This window comes from Panthera leo, chromosome B2 (assembly GCF_018350215.1).
Source record: "Panthera leo isolate Ple1 chromosome B2, P.leo_Ple1_pat1.1, whole genome shotgun sequence".
NCBI lineage: Eukaryota > Metazoa > Chordata > Mammalia > Carnivora > Felidae > Panthera > Panthera leo.
In genome coordinates this window covers 63,685,487-63,706,759 of record NC_056683.1, presented here as the reverse complement: position 1 = coordinate 63,706,759, position 21,273 = coordinate 63,685,487, and the positions used below count along the sequence as shown (strand labels likewise).

The following is a 21,273-nucleotide window of genomic DNA, read 5'->3' as shown; positions in this document are numbered from 1 at the left end:
TCAAAATGGATGAAAGACCTCAATGTAAGACAGGAAGCCATCAAAATCCTCGAGGAGAAAGCAGGCAAAAACCTCTTTGATCTTGCTCGCAGCAACTTCTTACTCAACATGGCTCTGGAGGCAAGGGAAACAAAAGCAAAAATGAATTACTGGGACCTCATCAAAATAAAAAGCTTCTGCACAGCGAAGGAAACATTCAACAAAACTAAAAGGCAACCGACAGAATGGGAGGGGATATTTGCAAATGACATATCAAATAAAGAGTTAGTATCCAAAATCTGTAAAGAACTTATCCAACTCAACACCCAAAAAACAAATAACCCAGTGAAGAAATGGGCAAAAGACATGAATAGACACTTCTCCAAAGAAGACATCCAGACGGCCAATGGACACGTGAAAAAATGCTCAACATCACTCATCATCAGGGAAATACAAATCAAAACCACAATGAGATACCACCTCACACCTGTCAGAATGACTAACATTAACTCAGGCAACGACAGATGTTGGCAAGGATGCAGAAAAAGAGGATCTCTTTTGCATTGTTGGTGGGAATGCAAGCTGGTGCAGCCACTCTGGAAAACAGTGTGGAGTTTCCTCAAAAAATTAAAAATAGAACTACCCTAGGACCCAGTAATTGCACTACTAGGCATTTATCCATGGGATACAGGTGTTTTGTTTCAAAGGGATACATGCACCCCTTGTTTATAGCAGCACTATCAGCAATAGCCAAAGTATGGAAAGAGCCCAAATATCCATCAATGGATGAATGGATAAAGAAAATGTGGTGTGTGTGTGTGTGTGTGTGTGTGTGTGTGTGTGTGTGTATACACACAATGGAGTATTATTTGGCAATCAAAAAGAATGAAATCTTGCCATTTGCAACTACATGGATGGAACTGGAGGGTATTATGCTAAGTGAAATTAGTCAGAGAAAGACCAAAATCATATGACTTCACTCATATGAGGACTTTAAGAGACAAAACAGATGAACATAAGGAAGGAAAACAAAAATAATATAAAAACAGGGAGGGGGACAAAACAGAAGAGACTCATAAGTATGGAGAACAAACTGAGGGTTACTGGAGGGGTTGTGGGAAGGGGGATGGGCTAAATGGGTAAGGGGCATTAAGGAATCTACTCCCAAAATCATTGTTTCACTATATGCTAACTAATTTGGATGTAAATTTTAAAAAATAGAAAATAAAATTTAAAAAAATTAATAAAAAAATTTTTTTTTCTCTTTTTTGAAATTCTCACTGATTTCATCCATTTTCCTTTCAATTCTAATATCTTTATGACTATTACTTTGAACTCTTATCAAGTAGATTGCTTTTCTTCATTTAGCTTAGCTTTTTTTGTGGTTTGTCTTCATCTTTGATTTGGAACATATTCTTTGTCTCCTCATTTCGTCTGACTCTCTGTGTTTGTTTGCGTGTATTAGATAGGTTAGCTAAATTCCTGGTCTTGAAAGTGGTAGCCTCACGTAGAAGGCATCCTGTGGTGCCTTGTAGAGCAGTACCCCTGGTCACCAGAACCAGATGCTGCAGTGGCGTCCCTTGTGTGGGCTGCTTGCACCTTCTGGTGTGTCTGAGCTGTGACTGTTGCAGGTGTACTGGTGGGTACTGCCTATCCCCTACATGTCCCCTGCAGCCCTGCTGCAGCATCTGGAGGTGCACTGGTGGGTGGCAGAGCCCTCGGCCTTTGCTGTCTGTAGTGATCAGCCACAACTGCTATGGGTGCACTGGTGGGCACTACTTTCCTTCAGCACAGCTTGCTGAGAGGCCCAGTTGCAAGTACTGTGTGTATGCTGTTGAGTGGGGTTAGCTATTCCCCATTCTGGGCAGTAGTTGCTTTGGGAAGACACCGGTCCCATCTGAGGGTGCTTGCTGGGTGTGGTGGGGTGGGGGCCGCTTTGAGGGGTGCCTGCCTGGGTAGGCAGATTGGGTGAGGCGTGTCTGAAGGGGAGTGCCAGGGCAGGGCAAGTGGTGCTAGCATGGTAGGTAATGTCAGGACTGGCTCCCACAAGCATTGGGTTATGTGGGCTGAAGAAAGTTCCTGCAGATGCCCACCTGTGTGACACAGATACTAAAATTAGTAGATCTCCTTCATGCGTAACCCAGGTGCTTCTCAAACTTCTACTTCTGTGCTCGGACCCTTCTTGGGTGATATAGTCTGCTGGCTCTTTAAAGCAGAGACTTGGTTTCCTTTAGCTCCTCTGTCTCTCTGGGAGTTCAGCCCTACTGATTTTTAAAATTTTTTCAATGTTTATTTATTTTTGAGAGAGCAAGAGCAAGAGACAGCATGAGCAGGGGAAGGGTAGAGAGAGGAAGACACAGGATCTGAAGCAGTCTCCAGGCTCTGAGCTGTCAGCAGGGCTTGAACTCATGAACCATGAGATCATGATTTAAGCCAAAGTCAGACACTTAACTGACTGAGCCACCCAGGCACTCTGAACCCTGCTGAATTTTAAAGCCAGATTTTATGATGACTTATCTTCCCAGTGCAGGTCCTCAGGGCCAGGCATCCCTGGTGTGGGGCTCCATCCCTTCGCTGCTCCCTCCTGCTCGTGGGTAGCCATGCTGGTGGGTTGGTTCTCAGCTGCATCTCTGCTCCTCCTCTGCTATTTAGTGTGGCCTTCTCATGACTTAAGGTGTGGAAGGTCTGTTCTCTCAGTCTTCAGGTCATTTTCAGAGTGAGCTGTGGTATATGTAGTTGTTGCCTTGGCTTGTCCCTGGGAGATGGTGAGCTCAGAATGCTCCCACTCCCTCATCTTCCTTCTTTCTCCAAAAAAAAACCAGAACTGTTTTTGATTTATAGAAAAACTGAGGAGATACTAGAAAGTTCCCCTATACTACATACCCAGTTTCCTCTTTTATTAACATTTTACATTAATATAGTACAAGTATTACAACTAATGAAACAGTATTAACTAAAGTATATTCTTTATTTAAATGTCCTTGATTTTTGTCTAGTGGCCTTTTTCTGTTTCAGGGTCCCATCCTAGATACCACATTACATTTAGTTGTCCTGTCTTTCTAGGTTCTTCTTGATTATGACAGTTGCTCAGATTTTCCTTGTTATTGATGATCTTGACAGTTTTGAGGAGCACTGGCTAGGTGTATTATAGCATGCTCCTCTATTGGCATTTGACTGATTTTTTTTTCCATGATTAGATTGTGGAGTTATGGGGTTTTGGGAAGAAGACCACAGGGGGAAAGTGCTACTTTGATAACATCATGTCAAGGGTACAGAGAATCAACATTATTTAATAACACAAGGTGTTTTGGTTCTGGCCATTGGGAGCTTTTTCAGTTGGCTATGTCCTTTTGACATACCTCCATCAATGTGGGTTTGCTTGAAGTTCTTGTTTGCTTTTGAACACTTCCTTATGTTCTGGTGCTCCCAGATGCTCAGGATCTCCTTGTGTATGTTCTGCCCCACTCCTAGAATCAGCCATTTCTCCAAGGAACCCTGTTTCCTTTTATTGGAGAATGGTATTAGAAAAGACCACACATGTAAAGTCCCATTCAGTACATCATAAAAATACATAATTTGTCAGTGTTGTTGTTAACCTTGATCATTCAGCTGAGGTAGGTTTCATCAGACCTCTTTATTGTAAAGCGTGTTCCCCACTCCAACCATTCTTCCAGGCTGTTCTTTTGGGAGGAAGTTCCTGTGTGCAGCACATACAGGAGTGGGGAGTTTTGTTCCATCTCCTGGGAGGGTTACTGACATAAAATTTTTGGAATGCTTCTGAATGGGAGATTTATCTATTGCCCATTAACTTATTCAATTATTTGCATAATTCAAGTGATATTAGTATTTAGTATTTACACTTTAGGGTGTAATCCATTATTCCTTAATTTGTTGCTCACATTGTTTTCAGCTTTGACCAATTAGAACATTTTCAGTTGACTGTGCCTTTTACATGTACCCATCAGTGTACAGCTTTTTATTTATTTTTGTTTGGGGGAACTTCCTTACTTTTTGGCTCTAAAGATACCATGGGATATGTCTTGAATATTTTCTTCCCCAGACCTAGAATCAGTTACTTCTCCAAGTACCTCTGGTTCCTTTTATTAAAGTATAGTATTAGAAGCCAAGACTTGGGCACCAGGTGGGCTCATTGTTACTGGAGTGTCATTGTTTCTGAGCCCTGACAGTTGATAAAGCAAGAAAATGTGTGTCTGGTACTAACCCGTGTGTATACACATATCCGTATCTGTATAACCATCTCAATGTTCAATTAAACATGAGTTCATATTGATGTCCCTAGCTCTAATCCATAACCAAATGGATCATTCTAGCCTTCTCTTCTGCTTGTCTGTAAATTCTTTCTCCAACGGTGAGAAATTTGACTCCTTTCATCCACCCTCCCCAAAAGATCTTTTTATTCATTAAAAAAATTTTTTTTGATGTTTATTTTAGAGATCGGGCACAAGCAGCAGAGGGACAGAGAAAGAGGGAGACACAGAATCCGAAGGAGGCTCCAGGCTCTGAGCTGTCAGCACAGAGCCTGACGCAGGGCTTGAACCCATGAGCCGTGAGATCATGACCTGATCTGAGGTCAGATGCTTAACTGACTCAGCCACCCAGGCACCCCTACCTTTTTTTTTTTTTTTTAATTAAGGAACGCAGTGGAACTTTCTTCTCAGGGGCCCATGTACCCGAATTCCCTTCTGCTTGGAACATTTTTGGTATTCCTTTCCACTGTGGTTAATGCTTCAGGCTTTAGGCTTAGCTCATGCTGATGTCCTCAAGGAAACTATAGCAGCTCCCAGATCATGTCAGATCGTCTGCAGCCTGCTCCTGTCACATTGTACACTTCCCTTACAGCCTTCATCAGCATAGAAATTAAGTAACTAATTTTGCAATTCAATGTATCATTGACTTTTCTCTTCTGGAATGTTGGCTTGGTAGGCAAGGACCTTGTAATCCTTGCTCAGGGCCTAGCACAGCACTGGACATACATTATGTGATAGGTGTTTAGTGAAAAAATACAGCAAGTATGAAAGAAATGTTAGATTTGTTCTTTAACCCAGTGACATACGAGATGGGTTTATAATGTAACATTAGGAACACTTATGCTTTCTAGAATTCTCATATACATTAAGTAATTAGCTTATGCACCTCAAAAGTTCATGCTGTGGAAATAGGGGTTTTCAGAAATCAAAATAGGCAAAAAAAGATCCAAGGCAATATAAAGCTATGTGAGGGATACTGTGGAATGAATAGCATCGAGCCAAGTATCAGTTAGTTGGGAAATGATTGCTAAAGTCATCAGGGGCAGATGCAAGAAAGAGAAAGTACAGATAGGACATTAATTTTCGAAGTTGTTACAAAGGAAATGTATGGGTATTTTGGATTATGTAATGTAGTTTCTCATTGGAAAATGTCAGATGTTTATGCACAGTAACCTTGGCTCCAGGTCATTATTTCTGTATTCTTTCCTTACATTTTTTCTGCTCTTTCCTTTGTGTCTTTAGTTCATTGGATCCTGCCACAATTCCGTGTGTTTTTCTCTCTCATTGAAATTGTTAGTTTAAAAAGCAGGATACAGCATGTAACATTCTTTATTGTAATTCTACTCCTTGAGGTTGCCTATAGTGTTTTAAATTTAAGAAGATCAAGAACTTTATTCACTTCCCTTTGGACAAAATAAAACAAGATTTCACCTCAGTGGTATGTCTTAAAGGAAGCTAAAGGCATTTGTTTAACTTTTCTGTTTTACTCTGAGAGATTTTGATGATCACCTACATGTGATCTTCTGAAGTGTTCCAGTCCCTGTAGCTGACTGTCAGCCATACCCCAAAGGTGGGACCAAAAGGATGCAGCTTAAAGCTGCAGAAAAAATAGTTGGCTAAAAACCACCAGCAGATTGTTGGTGAGGGTCACCAGACACAGGCGTGGGCTATATTTACCTGCCTCCCTCCTTTTCTGGAGAAGATAAAGATAAACAAGCACCAGCTGCCCTGGGAGAGTTTAAATGGCATTTAGCCTGGAAGAGTGTGAAGATGCACCAGATGTGTCTTTTGTGTCCTTTGTAGCCATTGGGTCTATGGAAATTACTCTGCCCATAATTTTGGCTGGTTAACGTTGCTCTGTAAGTCCTATTTAATTGGGGTCATAGTGGGAGGAATAAATGACAGATTATGACTTTGGTATTGAATAAATAGGAAGAGAATGCTTTGGGGACCAGACCTATTTGTCATAATGTAACAGTTATAAATATATGAATCGCTTTCTCTTTATCTTAATATCTAATTGATATCTTAATACCTTAATATCTTAATGCTGTAGTCCTCTGTTTTAGGTTGGAGCTCATACCAGGCACTTGAAGATGTGTCTGTTATGTAACCACTATTTTGTTAAGGAAGTAACAAAGCTTTTAAACACGGAGAATATTTTAGTTCTACAAAAGTGCTTTTGGGGCGCCTGGGTAACTCAGTTGGTTGGGTGTCTGACTTAAGCTCAGATCATGATCTTGTAGTTTTTGAGTTCAAGGCCCGCATCAGGCTCTGTGCAGTTAGTGAGTTTGAGCCCCATGGCGGGCTCTGTGCTAAGAGTTCAGAGCCTGAACCTGCTTCAGATTCTGTGTGTGTCTCTCTCTCTCTCTCTCTCTCTCTGCCCCTCCCCCTGCTCATGCTCTGTGCCTCTCAGTCTGTCTCTGTGTCTCTCTCACAAATAAATAAACATTAAAAAATTTTCTTAAAAAAGTGCTTTTGCTTTTAATAGTCATTGTTACATTTCTCCCCCTCCTCAGAAAAGAAGGTGGCTGCCAAGGAATCCTTCAAGAGCATAGATTGAGTGAAAAGGACATGGAACAAAGGATAGATCCCAGGGGTGAAATGAGGAAGTTCTGTAAATAGCTGTGCTATTTTCCTTTGAAATGTCTGGCACACTCTATGTAGCACAGTGGTGGTGTGCCGGGGGGCTGCGTGTCTGATGAAGCATTTCATGTTGACTCTCAGAACAGTGCACACGTGGCAAGGGCATCTGGATCTTTCCAAAGTATTATACTCAAATGACAAAACTTTTTTTAAATTTAGCATACTTGGCAATATAATCCTGCCTTTTCACCTGCATTCAAATAGTCACTCTTTCATCTTTTAACACCCCGTTCTCTTAAAAAAAAAAAAAATCAAACAGAGGTAAGTGTTAGCTTGGAATGTGCTAAGGTAAACCTTCATTTTCTAGCAAGAAACTGGCACAGAAACGTGAAGTTTTGCTTCTTTGGTTCATCTCATTACTTGGAACCTGAGGCTATTCCTCAGTCTATGGGCCAAATCCTACATGTCTTCCATGGCCCAGCGGAAGTGAAAAGCCTGCCATAAAATGCGCTGGGGTCATGGTTAATCCCCTTACCGGTGGTCTCACAGTTATGGTTTATTCTCTTTAATGGTGATTTCTGTCTTCCTATTTTATTTTTATTTGAGAGAGAAGGGGAGAGGAGTATTCTCTTTAATGGTGATTTCTGTCTCCCTATTTTATTTTTATTTGAGAGAGAGAGAAGGGGAGAGGAGCAGAGGGAGAGAGAGAATCCCAAGCGGGCTCCACACTCAGTGCAGAGCCTGATGGGGGGACTTGATCTCACAACCCTGGGATCATGACCTGAGCTGATATTGAGAATCAGACACTTAACTAACTGAGCCACTCAGGCACCCTCTTCCTATTTTAAAAACAGTTTTGACTTCTCTTTTATTGTCTCTCCTCCTCTCCTGATTGTGACCTTTGTCCCTTGCCTTGCTCAGGCACACACTGCTTACTCATTACACGTGGCCCACATTTCAGTTAAGTGCTTACACACTTAAGAATTTTTGGCATCTGATGTATGCAGGGCATACCCTATGCATTTTCTTTTCTTTTTTTTTAAATTTTTAAACATTTATTTCTGAGAGAGCACAAGTGGGGGTGGGCAGAGAGAGAGAGAAACACAGAATCTGAAGCAGGCTCCAGGCTCTGAGCTGTCAGCACAGAGCCTGACACTGGGCTTAAACTCACAAACTGTGAGATCATGACCTGAGCCGAAGTTGGATGTTTAACCAACTGAGCCATCCAGGGACCCCTCAACCTATCCATTTTCAAGAAGACACACAAGTCTGAGATGGGGTCTTTTTACCAATGTTTAGCATATTGAAAATTTACTGCTCTGGGCAAGAGCAGTTTAGGGGCTGAAAAATCATAAACACTTTAAGGAAATGTCAAAAACGAACAGTACTATTTTTAGTGCCTTTACAATAAATAGCATTGTATCAATTGAAGAAAAACACAGGTTACATTTAATTTGATTTCTTTGTATATTTGGCATGTTTGATATATAAAACAAAAAATAGAAATGTTTATATTTTCTGCAGTGTGTGAGGGAACAGGAATTTGAAGGTGGAGTGAGTTGGGGAGAGAGCTGTATTTCTGTGAAGATTTTAGTAAATTTTCTGGATTTTTTTCCCCATATGGAGAAGATCTAGGACACAAAAGCATTAAATGTTACTATTGATTCAAAAATTAAATCGTGAAAACATTGCTGAGAAAGATTAAAGATCTGGAGCACCTGGGTGGCTCAGTCGGTTAAGCATCTGACTCTTGATTTCGGCTAAGGTCACAATCTTACGGTTTGTGAGTTTGAGCCCTGGCATCAGGCCCTGCGCTGACAGCACAAAGCCTTCTTGGTATTCTCTGTCTCCTCTCTCTGCCCCTCCCCCGCTGGCTCACGTGTGCTCACTCTCTAAAAATAAATAAATACAATTTTTTAAAAAATTTTTTTACATAAAAAAGATCTAAGTAAATGAAGAGCTGTATTATGTTCATGTGTTAGAAGACTCCATTCTGTTAAGCTGTTCGTTCTCACCAAATTGAGCTATAGATTTAATGCAACCCCAATCACATTTTGCCGAAATGAACAATGTGCCTGTGAAACTCCTATGGAAAGGAAAAGGAGTTAGAACAGTCAAAACTTGGAAGAAGAACAAAGAGAGCTAATGCTACTTGATTACCAGAGTTATTATAAAGCCATAGTAAATCAGGACAGTATATTAGCATCAGGAGCACCCAAGCAGACCAGTGGGTCAGAGGAGTAGGTCCGTAAATAAGCCCACCCGTATATGGCAACTTACTTTTGACAAAGGTCCAAAGACTATGGAGTTGTTCCAGGACAGTCACATACCCATGTGCACGTTACAATTGGAACAGTTGGATATCCATCCGCAAGGAGGAGAAGGAAAATCACCTCAGTCTGTCTGTCACACCATACACACAAATCAACTCAAAATCATAACCTAAATGTAAAACCTACAACTCTAATACTTGGAGAGAGGAGGAGAAAACTCTTGTGAGCTTGAGTTAGGCAAAGATATTTTAGATACAACATCAAAAGCATGATCTGTGAACAAATTGATGACTTGGACTTCATCAACATTAAAAGTTCTGTTTTTCAAGACACATTATTATGAGGGAACATTATGATAAGCCATGGACTGGGATAAAATATTTGTAAATCAGGTATCTGTGAAGGGTTTTGTATGCAGAATATATAAATAACTCTCAAAACTCGATAGTAAAGAAATAATTTTAAAAATAGTCAAAAGGTTTGCATAAATATTTCTTCAAAGAGATTATGCATGACAAGCACATGAAAAGATAGTCAACATAATTGGTCACTAGAAATATGCAAATTAGAAGCACAATGAAATACTACTCGTACCTGTTAAAATGGCTAAAGCGAAATATCGACCACACCAAGTGTTGCTGAGCTGAGCATGTGCAGTAATGGGGACTCTCACATGGCTAGTGAGAATGAAAAATGGCACAACCACTTTGGAAAATAAGTTGGCAGTTTCTTAAAAAGTTAAATGTACGTGTACCATGTGATCCAGCCATTCCACTCAGGTATCTATCAAAAACAAAAAATGGGGGCACCTGGGTGGCTCAGTTGGTTGTGTCTGACTTCAGCTCAGGTAATGATCTCACAGGTTGTGAGTTCAAGTCCCATGTCAGGCTCTGTGCTGACAGCTCGGAGCCTGGAGCCTGCTTCAGATTCTGTGTCTTCCTCTCTCTCTGCCCCTCCCCCATTCATGTGTGTGTGCGTGTTCTCTCTCAAAAATATTTAGAAAAAAAATGAAGTGCATATAGGCTTGTACACAGATGTTCATAGCAGCTTTGTCTGTATAGCCAGAAGTTTGAAACAACCCAACTGTCCATCCACAGGCAAATGGAAAAAAACAAAACAAAAACTGTGGCACATCCATACAACAAAGTACTTCAGTAATATAAAGGAGTTAACTATTGATACACATTATAGCATGGATGAGTTGTTACATAGTTTCACAGAGTGAAAGAAGCTAAATAAAAAGAATATATGCTGGGGACACCTGGGTGGCCGACTTTGGTTCAGGTCAGGATCTCACAGTTCATGTGTGAATTCAAGCCCCACATGGGGCTCACTGCTGTAAGCGCAGAGCCCGATTTAGATCCTCTCTCCCCTCCCCCTCTCTTTGCCCCTCCCCCACTCACATGTTCTCAAAAGTGAATAAACATTTTTTTTAAAGATTTTTAAAAACTTTTTTACATTTTTATTTATTTTTGAGAGACAGAGACAGAGTACAAGTGGGGGAGGGGCAGAGAGAGAATGAGACACAAAATCTAAAGCAGGCTCCCTCCAGGCTCTGAGCTGTCAGTACAGAGCCCAGTGGGGGGCTCGAACTCACAAACTGTGAGATCGTGACCTGAGCCGAAGTCGGACGCTTAACCAACTGAGCCACCCAGGCGCCCCTAAAGATTATTTTTTAAAAAGTCTATGCTATGATTCCATTCATACATGACTCTGTGAGATGCAAACTAATGCATAGTGACAGGAGACCAGTGGTGTGGGGAATGCAGATAGGGGCACTGGGGATGTGGAGAGTGATGGTAGGGATGGATTTAAAAATGAGCCCAAGGGAACTCTGCAGGATAATGGGTATCTTCATTGCGGTGATGGTTTCGTGGCTATATACATGTATCAAAATGTATCAAGTTTTGCGCTGTAAAAATACATTTTAGGGGCGCCTGGGTGGCTCAGTTGGTTAAACGTCTGACTTTGGCTAGGGTCACAATCTCGCAGTTCCTGGGTTCCAGCCTCACGACGGGCTCTGTGCTGACAGCTCAGAGCCTGGAACCTGCTTCAGATTCTGTGTGTGTATCTCTAGGCCCCTCCCCTGCTCACTCTGTTTCTCTGTCTCTCAACAATAAACATTTTTAAAAAAATACATCTCTCAGGGGTCCCCCAAGACCACCCCCATGTCTAGTGATTTACTAGGACTCATAGCATCCAGCATATAGTTGTACTTGTGGCTTAGACTTATTACAGTGACGCGGTATGGATATGTGGCCAGATCAACGAGGCAGAAAGACACCAGGAAGAAGGGTCTGGAGGAATCCATGTGCAGACTTCCTACGTTCTCTCCCTCCCATGAGGGATCCCGCAAGCACTTCTTCCCTCCGGCAGCAAAACTATAACCACAGGTGTGCAATGTTAATGCCCTGGGAAACCCATGTAACGTTTAGGGGTTTTAATGGGGGCTAGTCACATAGGCACCTCTTGCCCTCCCAAGTGTTTCAGGGTCCCCAAAGGAAAACAGGTGTTCGGTGCCGAGGCAGACAAAACAACTTTATCAGCATAAGGACTGTTTCAAAAGCCAAGTTCCCAGATGCCAGCCGAGGGCCAGCCTTATAAGCAGTCTTAGTAATCTCAGAACTATTCACTCTTCCCTGCAGTCAGTTCTACTTCAGCAGAACTTTTTAAAAATCCTCATATAAGTTAGTATGAGCACAAGGCAGTGGTGATTAATTTATTGAGAAAGTAATAGACTGTAAAACTAATTCCAGATTTGTGGAAGACTGATGCAGTGAGATTTTTATAACCTGGAATGTTTCACACTCTTAATTTTTTTTTTTTTTGGAGTGAGGTGAGAGATTAATAAATAAAATTGGAATTCCTGGCAAATGGGAGCTTCTGGTTACTATGACTTTCACTTGAATTGTACTTGAAAATATTTCCCAAGTATATAATTTTCCTTTCATAAAAAAGAATCCTTGATTGGTAATCATTATTTTAACCACTGGTTAACTGATCATGGCCCAGTTGTATAGTAAATATAAGGTAAAGCTTTGGTGTTGAACTCGTAATGACAACAGGCCCTCCGAAGGCAGCTGTGTATGTCACGCCCCAGGACACCCCCAGCTGAGAGGGTGAGTGAGCTGAAACCAGCCTGGACTTTAATGGCCAAGCTGCCAACCCCTGCACGTGTGTGTGCTCAGGAAATGGGAACCTTCTAGTTTGCACAGAGGTATCATGTGGGCTGCTTACGGCTTGTTCAACACGTCCTATGGCGGTGGCCGTGGTTTGCCCAAAAAACGCTGCCTGCCCAGTACCAGGAAGCTTTGTTGCGAACATGTCTTTGCCTTTACAGAAATCCAGTAAATAAGTTTGAGTTGAACGCGGTCTGATGAAAACTTCACCAGATACAACCGGGTGTGTGGGAAGAGGGCCAGCCTCTCCAGCTGTGTGCGTGAGGTGTGCTCCTTTCTAGCTGGACCCAGTTTCCCTGGAAAGGCAGGATGTAGGGTATGTTTTTCTTTTCGTCACTCTGGAGAATGCCTGGTATCTGTTCTGTATCTGGATGCCATTATTACTTTTTTTTAAAATTTATTTTTTAATGTTTATTTATTTTTGAGACAGAGCATGAATGGGGGAGGGTCAGAGAGAGAGGGAGACAGAATCTGAAGCAGGCTCCAGGCTCTGAGCTGTCAGCACAGAGCCTGACGTGGGGCTCGAACTCACGGACCGTGAGATCATGACCTGAGCCAAAGTTGGACGCTTAACCTACTGAGCCACCCAGGCGCCCCCATTATTACTTTTTTTAATGTTTATTTACTTTTGAGAGAGAGATGGGGGGGTCTGAGTGGGGGAGGGGCCAAAAGAGAGGGAGACAGAATCTGAAGCAGGCTCCAGGCTTCGAGCTGTCAGCACAGAGCCCGATGCGGGGCTCAAACCCATGAGCTGTGAGATCATGACCTGAGCCGAAGTCAGACGCTCAAGCAACTGAGCCACCCAGGTGCCCCTGGATGCCATTGTTAATGCCCCCAGCCAAGATTTCTGTGTTAATAACAATAAAAAATTCATAGGAAGGCAACTCCTCTGGCTTCTCTGAGTGAAATTTTTGCTGCTACTGAGTTTCCTAAAAGGAAGTCACCCTCAGTTCGGAAGACGCAAGGTATTCAGATCCAACCTTGAAACCAATAGAAAATACTTTTGATGGTATAGCTTAGCTTCAAAAAAGTGCCGTTCAGATATTGACACCCACTTTGTTTCTCTTAAGCCTTGAGCCGCCAGCTGAGTTTGTGACCGAGGACGGCCGATGGTGCCAAGCAGCTCAGCAGCAGCGAACTGGGCAGCAGTCTGCCAGCAGCAGGGTTCTGTCTGGAAACCTTCAACTTTTGAAAATCTCCAGTCTCTGCCTCCCCCCCCCGTTCTCCTACATGGCTCACATTTCTTTCCTCGCTTCGAGTTATTTTCCCTAAGGAAACTTAAACCACATCTCTTTCCCCTTCTTATAGATGCGAACTACACGCAAGGTCTCTGTCTGGCCAGTGGGCCTGGTTGGCGGGCGACGCTATGAACGTCCGTTGGTGGAAAACGGCAAAGTCGTTGGTTGGTACACCGGCTGGAGAGCAGACAGGCCTTTTGCCATCGACATGGCAGGTGAGGAGTGTGGATGGTGACGCTTGCTCCTCCCTGATCATTCTTGCCGGTGTTGCTGTTTATAACCGTGTCCTGGAGGAAGGAAGCTTTGAAAGACACTTCGGTTAAAACCCTAGATCGTATTCTATTCAGCAGATGAACTATCTGAGTAAACTTTCAAGACAGGCGTTTTGATTAACTGAAGCAGAAATGGGTTTTGTGGGCAACTGGAAAATGCTCATTCTGTTCCATTTTTGTCAGCTGTTTATGCACCTGTCCCTTCGTCCAACAAATGTTTGTGCCTATGCTGGGCTGGGTGTCAGGTCAGTGGTGAGACCTAGGCTGGGCCACTACCTGTACCTTTCAGTGCTAACTAAGGCCAGTTAGGGTCAGTACATCATGTGCTTACTGAGAAATGTAACAGTGATGTGAAATTCACAAGCTAATCCTTGTCATGCTTATTGATAAATTTGGTAGTTACTGATACATTTAATAGCTGGAACATAAAATTGGGTTGCTGGCTTTTCAAACACTTATTAACTGAGCATAACTGTCTTTGAAAGTTTTTATTCTCTGACCAGCCAACTGAATTAAGACCTGTAGTAGTCGACAAGTCCTAAAGTGCTACGTTATCATAAAGTGACTCCATTTCTGTGGGTTATATAAAATGATGCCTCTGGTAACTGGAAGGATGTGGTTTAAAACATGAGGCGTAGAGGCAAGATTCATCACTGACATCTAACCTAGAAGATGGAGGCAGAAAAGCTTCAAAATTAATCCCATCAATCTTCAGCTCTGGAACACAGCTCTGTCTGTCTGTCTGTCATCCTGTGCTTAGCCGGTCTTTTGTGTGTATTTCCCAACCGCAGTCGAAACCTCCATGCTCAAAATGCCGATGGGATGAGGGCTGTGTTCTGAACTGGATTCGTCATTTTTATTCTGACGACCCTATAAAATTGAGGGAGCAAGATTATGAAGGATATACCAGCAGTAAGAGTTACTGGGGAAAGTTCTTGTGCATGGCACGGTGGCAGCTTTGTCACAGGAGGTGACAAACTAGGATATTTTTACTCCACATTTAACAAACATTTCCTGAGTGCCAGTTTTGTGTAAATGTGTGCCATGGTCTCAGACCCCAAGGACAGCTTGGAGTTCTTACCCTTCCCTCGTCACCCTGTCCCGGGCTCCCCTCTCCAACCCTGGCCTTGCCCTTTGGTCTTCAGTTCTTGCAGCCTGGGAGCTGAGCTGGCCTCTCAGCCAAAGCATTTTCCTGAAGACAGATGGAGAGTAGGTCAGCCATATTTAGAAGGTCCTGAGAATTCCCAAAAGAGGCCTTTCCTCAGTCAAGTGTGAGTTTGTGGCTCTGAAAATAGAAGGCTGACCATAATGTGTCTTCTGAGAATCTGGTCTCTTGCTGATAAGAAGTGTAACTTTGCCTAGTGTTCTCTAAGTTTTCTGCTCAAAGTCTTTTGCTTCCCTGGGACTTAGTTTCCCTGCGTGTGGAATGAGATGTAGCATGAATGACTGCTGAGGTCTTTGTTAATGTACTCTTCCTTCTCTTGGCTTCCATCAAAGAGCTCAGAGAGAAGCCTGGGCCCCTGGATTCTAAGTGAGGGTTCATGGCTGCTAAAGCAGCCTGCTGACAGGTGTTTGGTCCTTACTTTTCCCAGAGCCTTGCTTCACCACAGGCTGGGCAGACCTGTCCCCTAACACACAAGATCTCTGCCTATAACCCTGCATGGTAACTTCAAGGTGAGGGCAACTTGGGTAAGTCTTCCGGGATTTTGTTATAAGAACTTTACATAGATGAACAAGTATCCAGTAGACCCACTGAACATCTGCATTGATTCCCCTCAGAATTTGGATCCAAATAGATATATTTAAAATTCAAGAAAGGCGCATGGGATTTATACATTAGGCCTGGCCTGTGACAAACTATTTGATACCTTTTCACTGCTCTGGGAGACTTTGCTCCATGACATGACTGATGTTTGGCTTTTTCTAAGCATTTCAGTATATTTTCAAAGCATCATATAAGAAGTATCATAAAATATGAATGATTTGCATGTTTTCTAATTATCCTTGTTTCAAAATAGGAGTAAGATTTCTGTCTCGAAGAAAACAACTTTTGCCACACTAAATTTTCTTCATACGTGAACTTGCTTTGCAAATTAGTTTTCAGTAAATTATTAGTATTTTTGGAAGCCTTAAGGGAGTGTGATTTAGTTGATAGTATAATAATTCTGATTTGGAGGGAGTTCTCATTTTAAAACTTGAAAATTCACAGCTTCGTTTACATTTCACTTAAGATTCATGTACTCTCTGTGGGAAGAGGGAAAAGACCTTTTGGACCTTCATGTACAAATGGTACTGGCCACTTCATTTCTGAGTTGTAAGCACTCACAGTCTAGAAGGAGAGAGAAGCGGGAAGCCCAGTTTCCTGCTGTGCTCTAGAAGGTCAGGGAAGTCCTATAGAAAATGGTCTGTGGTGGCTGAGGGAAAGGACAGCGCTGGAGCCTGGGTCCCTCCTGGATTTTCACAAACTGATTAAGAATTGAAACTTAACCAACAGGGAACATTTCCCCAACTGTCTTGCTTTGAGGGGTGAGCACATTTGTAGAAGCCCCTCAGGGTCTGTCCTGCCTATATTTCTGGGAAGTCACAGCCTTGCCCACCACGAGAAGTTTATTTGAGTATCAGACATCGGAACTGTAAGTTTTCATGTCATTCAGGGAGACAGATTTGGTGTCTGTCTTTATTTTGCCATTTTGGACTTCAGAGTTGCTATTTTTGCTCCCAGATGAAGAAACATTGTTTTGGAATTACATGTACGATGTTAATAGAGAAGTAAAGATTATTTCTATTGCCCTGGGGAAAAGTTAAAAAAAAAACAAACTTGGTAATGATTACTACTGAAAAACAAAAAACAAAAAAGTTAAAGAGCCACCCACAAGGTGGAACAGCATGTCGGAGGCAGTCCTTGCCCTGGAAGCCGCACACAGGTGGCTTCTGCAGTGGGTTAGCGGCCACGTTGCTCTGCCAAGCCTGTGAAACCTAGAATATGTCTGCTTGCCTGAGCCTCGGGCTCAGCTCCTGCACCTCGGGCATCTGACCACTGGCTGGTTCTTACACGAAAGGCAAGGCAGCCCACAAGAGGTTTTAGCTCTTTTTTGAAGTCAGGGAGTTACTTTCAAGTGACAGACCCACATTGGCCACTTCCAGGGAGGTGTCAATAAGAGCCATTGCCTGAAAGAACTGAGCTTAAAGTAATCTCGAGCCTTGCCAGGAGGTGTAGACTTGTTCAAATTCAGAACTTAAGGCTGAGATTTGTTTTGAATTCTCAACGTGTGCATGCACTTCATGCTTAACTCTGAGAGGTGGCAGGCGGGCACTGTGCTCCTTTGATGACAGTATATTCCGTTCCCAGTTGAGTGCCTGGCATGCAGTAGGGACTCTATTCCGGTAAAAATCCAGCCATGTGCGCTGTTGTTCAGCTTCACCTCTCACCACCCAGAGTTAGCTCCGACCCCACACAGTTGCCCTTACTTAACCAGCAACACTCTGGGGGTCCCCAGGACAACTGCACTCCTGACTGACTATAAATTTGTTTTTCTCTCAGGTTTGCCAATTTACTAGAAGGGCTCCTAGAATTCAGGATCGTGCTCTACTTCTACCACAGTCTTATTACAGAAGATACAAATTAGGGCCAGCCACATGAAGAGACACATGGGGTGAAGTCTGGCAGAGAACGTCGAGTTTCTGTGCCTTTTCCTTGTGGAATCAGGATATATCCCCCTCCCAGCACATGAATGTGTGCACAGCTTGGGAAGCTCCACTGAACCTGTGTGTTCAGAGTATTTAGTTGGAGTTTCATTATGTAGACATGACTGATTGGATCAGTGGCCGCCACACAATTGAACTCCGTCTCTAGCTTCTGTCCCCAGAGGTCGGCAGTGTGGCCCAACTTTCCAACCTTCTGATTGTGTATTGGGTTTTTCCAGTAACCAGCCCCCACTCCGGAGCTGTCCAGGGACCCACAGCAGCCACCTCATTAGCATAACAAAGTCACTCCCATCACTCAGGAAACGCTAAGGCTTTTATAAGCTGCACGATGAGAACTAGGCACAAAGACCAGATCGATTTTTTTTTTCTATCATCCCACAAGCTCAAAAAGGATAACTTTCATAGCATAAAGAAGAGTGTCTACCACATCTCTGTTTTCCTAATGCTTTCATCTACAAAAGCAAAGCATACCCAGGGTCACGTACAGTTTCATCTGTGGATGATTTCATGCCTCCTAAAAATGAGATGTGATTGTGAAGTGATACAATAGCTTCTCCCATGTGCATTACAGAGAGGGATGAGAAGTCTAGGAAGACTGTCAGTTTCCTAGCCTGGAGTCCTGTGGACATGGGTGTGTTGAAGTTCTGGATTAGATGAGCACCCACGGGTGACATCCCAGGGAGCAGTCATTTAAAGTGGCTGCAGGGGGGTGGAGGCCAGGGAAGGGAGCAGGGCCCAACCTGAGGGTGGGGAGGTGGACCAGTGGCAGCAGTCACCAGTGGGAAGAGGTGGATGAGTCCTGAATTTGATTGTTGGATGCCTTGTGTCATGGATGCGAAAGAGGAGGGTGCTTGGTGATTGTGAGAATGTGAGAGCCAGAAGCACGTAGATGGTGTCATGGAGATGGTTGGTAGCAATTAGGACCTTGTAGGCTGTTCCCTGGAACAGGGGATATATGGGAGAATAGGTGGCCTGAATTCAAGAGGAATAAAGGTTTGGCAGAAATGCCTGAGGAAAGTTAGACTTCCAGTAGAGCAAAGAGGAGGAGGAAGTTCAGTCCCTGAAAGGATTAAGGAGGTTGCACTTGGGCAGGAGAGTGATCACAGAGGATGTCATGGAAAGCAGTAGCTGGGAGGCCTGCAAACAGATCTGTGTAAGGAACAGGATGGGTGGGAGGCTTTCTGAGGTCTGGCTCTAGGTGGTGTGAGTTTTGACAAGTTCTGATTCTAAGGATTGAGGTTGTATGTGGTCCACTGTGTTTATACTTTTTCTGTTGACACCTAGCTTCTCCATCCCTTTGTGGTTTATCACCATTTCTAGTATATAGTAGTGTCTAGGTCTTTAGAGATGTAAAGGGCCATTCTTAAAATGAAAATCTGATCCATGATTTAGAAGAGACCTGTAGGGGAAGTAGGGTGAATGGTGGGTGCGGGGGAGGGGTGGTAAGCACCACGAAGAGGGCCAGAAACAACTCTTTCGAGAAATGTGGCAGGATTGAGAAGGGAAGAGAGATGGTAGCAGTTTCAAGGGGTAGGAGAACTGCTTTTATGTTTCCCTTTAATGTAAGAAGAGAAGTTGAAATTGTGAGAGAAAAAAGCTGTGTTGAATTCCCAAAAGAGAGGAAGTTGGAGGGATGGTTGGGATTGGGACCTTTAGATAGACAAGTTCACCATGGCAGAATCACCTCTAATTCCTAATAAGGAGGTGAGGTAAGTAAGGAAACCAAGACCTAGGAAGGTGGAGGGGCTGGTTATTGGAGGCTGGCCATCTGCCAAATATTAATGGTGCGGGAGGAACACCAGGGACTGAACTCTGCAAACACTGACTGAATGTGGGACTGTGTAGAGCCTGTAAGGGATACACGGCCCCTGCCCCCAAGTAGTTTTGTATCAGCAGAGAGAATAAGTATGATACATATGTAACTTACTGTATCATGACATACAAAAATGAGGTGTGAATGGAATGTTTTAGGTTTACATTTTAAGAGACAGGAGAACTGCCATTGAGGGCACTTTGGGCAAGGGTCATGGAGGAGGTAGCCCTTGAGAGGGGTCTTCGAGGCAGGCCTCACCCGGGTCAGGGCAAGTTTAGGGGACAGCAAACCCCTGGGTGTGTGTAGCTCTTAGGGGAGAGGCAAATGGGTCAGATTGTGAGGATCGATTGCTGAAATAGAAATTTGTCTTCATTTTTGTGGATGTTGGAGGATTTGTGAAATTTTTGAGTTAGGGGCTGATGGGATTGGGAGTGTGACTTGAGAACCATGTGGTGGCAGGTGCAGAATGAATGAATGGTGGGGTGGCCATCCAGGTGAGGGTATGGGGTCTGAGGGAGGGGTCTGGGGGGTGACAGAAGGCCTTATAAATAGATATTAGCTATTTATGAAATTTTTTTTAATGTTTATTGATTTTTGAGAGAGACAGAGTGCGAGCAGGGGAGGGCCAGAGAAAGAGAGAGACACAGAATCTGAAGCAGGCTCCAGGCTCTGAACTTTCAGCACAGAGCCCATTGTGGGGCTCAAACTCATGAACCACGAGATCATGACCTGAGCTGAAGTCAGATGCTTAACTGACTGAGCCACCCAGGTGCCCCAGATATTTATGAAATTTTAACAAGCCATTTCAGATTCTGCCCATGAATTAGCAGAATTTTAGGTCTTTTTAACACTGTTGTATGGTATGGTGATAATGGATATATTAAATTTAATTTTGATTTTAATTGGTGTAATTTGTATTGTGCTTTGAGTTGTAACATATATGCAGAGATATATGGTGATTTCAGGTAATTAGAACATTCTGTTAATCAGAATACCAGTTTTATAAAACTAGGAAAATAATAATAAAAATAGGAATCTGCGCATTAGGGAAAAAGAAAATCCTATTCTTTGCCAAGTTTTCAGGCCCTGGATTCATTGTGTATGTGCTGTCCTTACGGAGGTTGGAATTGGGCTCTTGGGAAATAACAGTTGTACAGGGCTTTCTTTCTCTTGATGTTTGTTGACAAGGAATTTTGCCTGGTTCAATTCACTTGGCAAACCCTTTCTTGGTAGATAATGTAGTGGTAAACTCAGCCTGGTTGGGATCAGGTAATCATCATCAAAGCCGAATGAGCATAGCCAAAATCGGCAACATTTGACTTAGCTTCATAAATATAAATACTGCAAGAAAAGGGAGGTAATAACCTTGTTGCCACTTTGAAGCCATTTGTAAATTAAGTGTGCTGTTTTCAATGCATGACAGTTTTGTATAAGGGAGATAAAGTTAGTGTTCTCAGAGTGACAATACAGTGCCTTTCAGTGCAGGATTTGGGGACTTGGGACCTTGTCCTTAGGTTGTTGCAGTGTGACTGTCACTAGAGTGGTGTGAGGGCTCTCTGGGACAGAATTGCAGCTGCAGGGGCACTGTCATTCTGTCCTGAGAACTTACAACACTACAGGGATGGTGGTAAAGTGTGAGGGTAAAAGGTTGCCTGTTGCCCATTTCTTAGCTATTTCCAGAACGAGGTGCATTCTAGAGACTTTTAATGGCCCCAACAGCATGTTCGGTTCTGTGCCTATGTACTATGTCTGTGTTGGGTTAAGGTGGGTGTGTGGGTAAGGAGCACCTGTGCATCTGTGCACCTGTGCTCATAAGCAGGGTCTTTCTCTAGGGTACCTGATGTTGGGGCGGCCAGGTTCTAGTGGGGCTTGGGGAAGTGGAGTGGTGTCCTGCAGAATTTCAGTAAGTAAAGTTTTCATTCAGAACTAAGAATTTTGAAAATCAGAAGCTTCCCTTGTA

The 21,273-nt window shown here is 43.1% G+C and overlaps 1 protein-coding gene across 1 annotated transcript in view; it reads left to right on the top strand.

Annotated features, from left to right (window-relative positions):
* B3GAT2 (beta-1,3-glucuronyltransferase 2) overlaps window positions 1-21,273 on the top strand; it is a 90,960-nt gene that overhangs the window by 50,353 nt on the left and 19,334 nt on the right. The window contains exon 2 of the mRNA XM_042939153.1: window positions 13,594-13,738. Coding sequence (XP_042795087.1) covers window positions 13,594-13,738 — 145 coding nt within the window. The remainder of the gene's footprint in view (window positions 1-13,593; window positions 13,739-21,273) is intronic.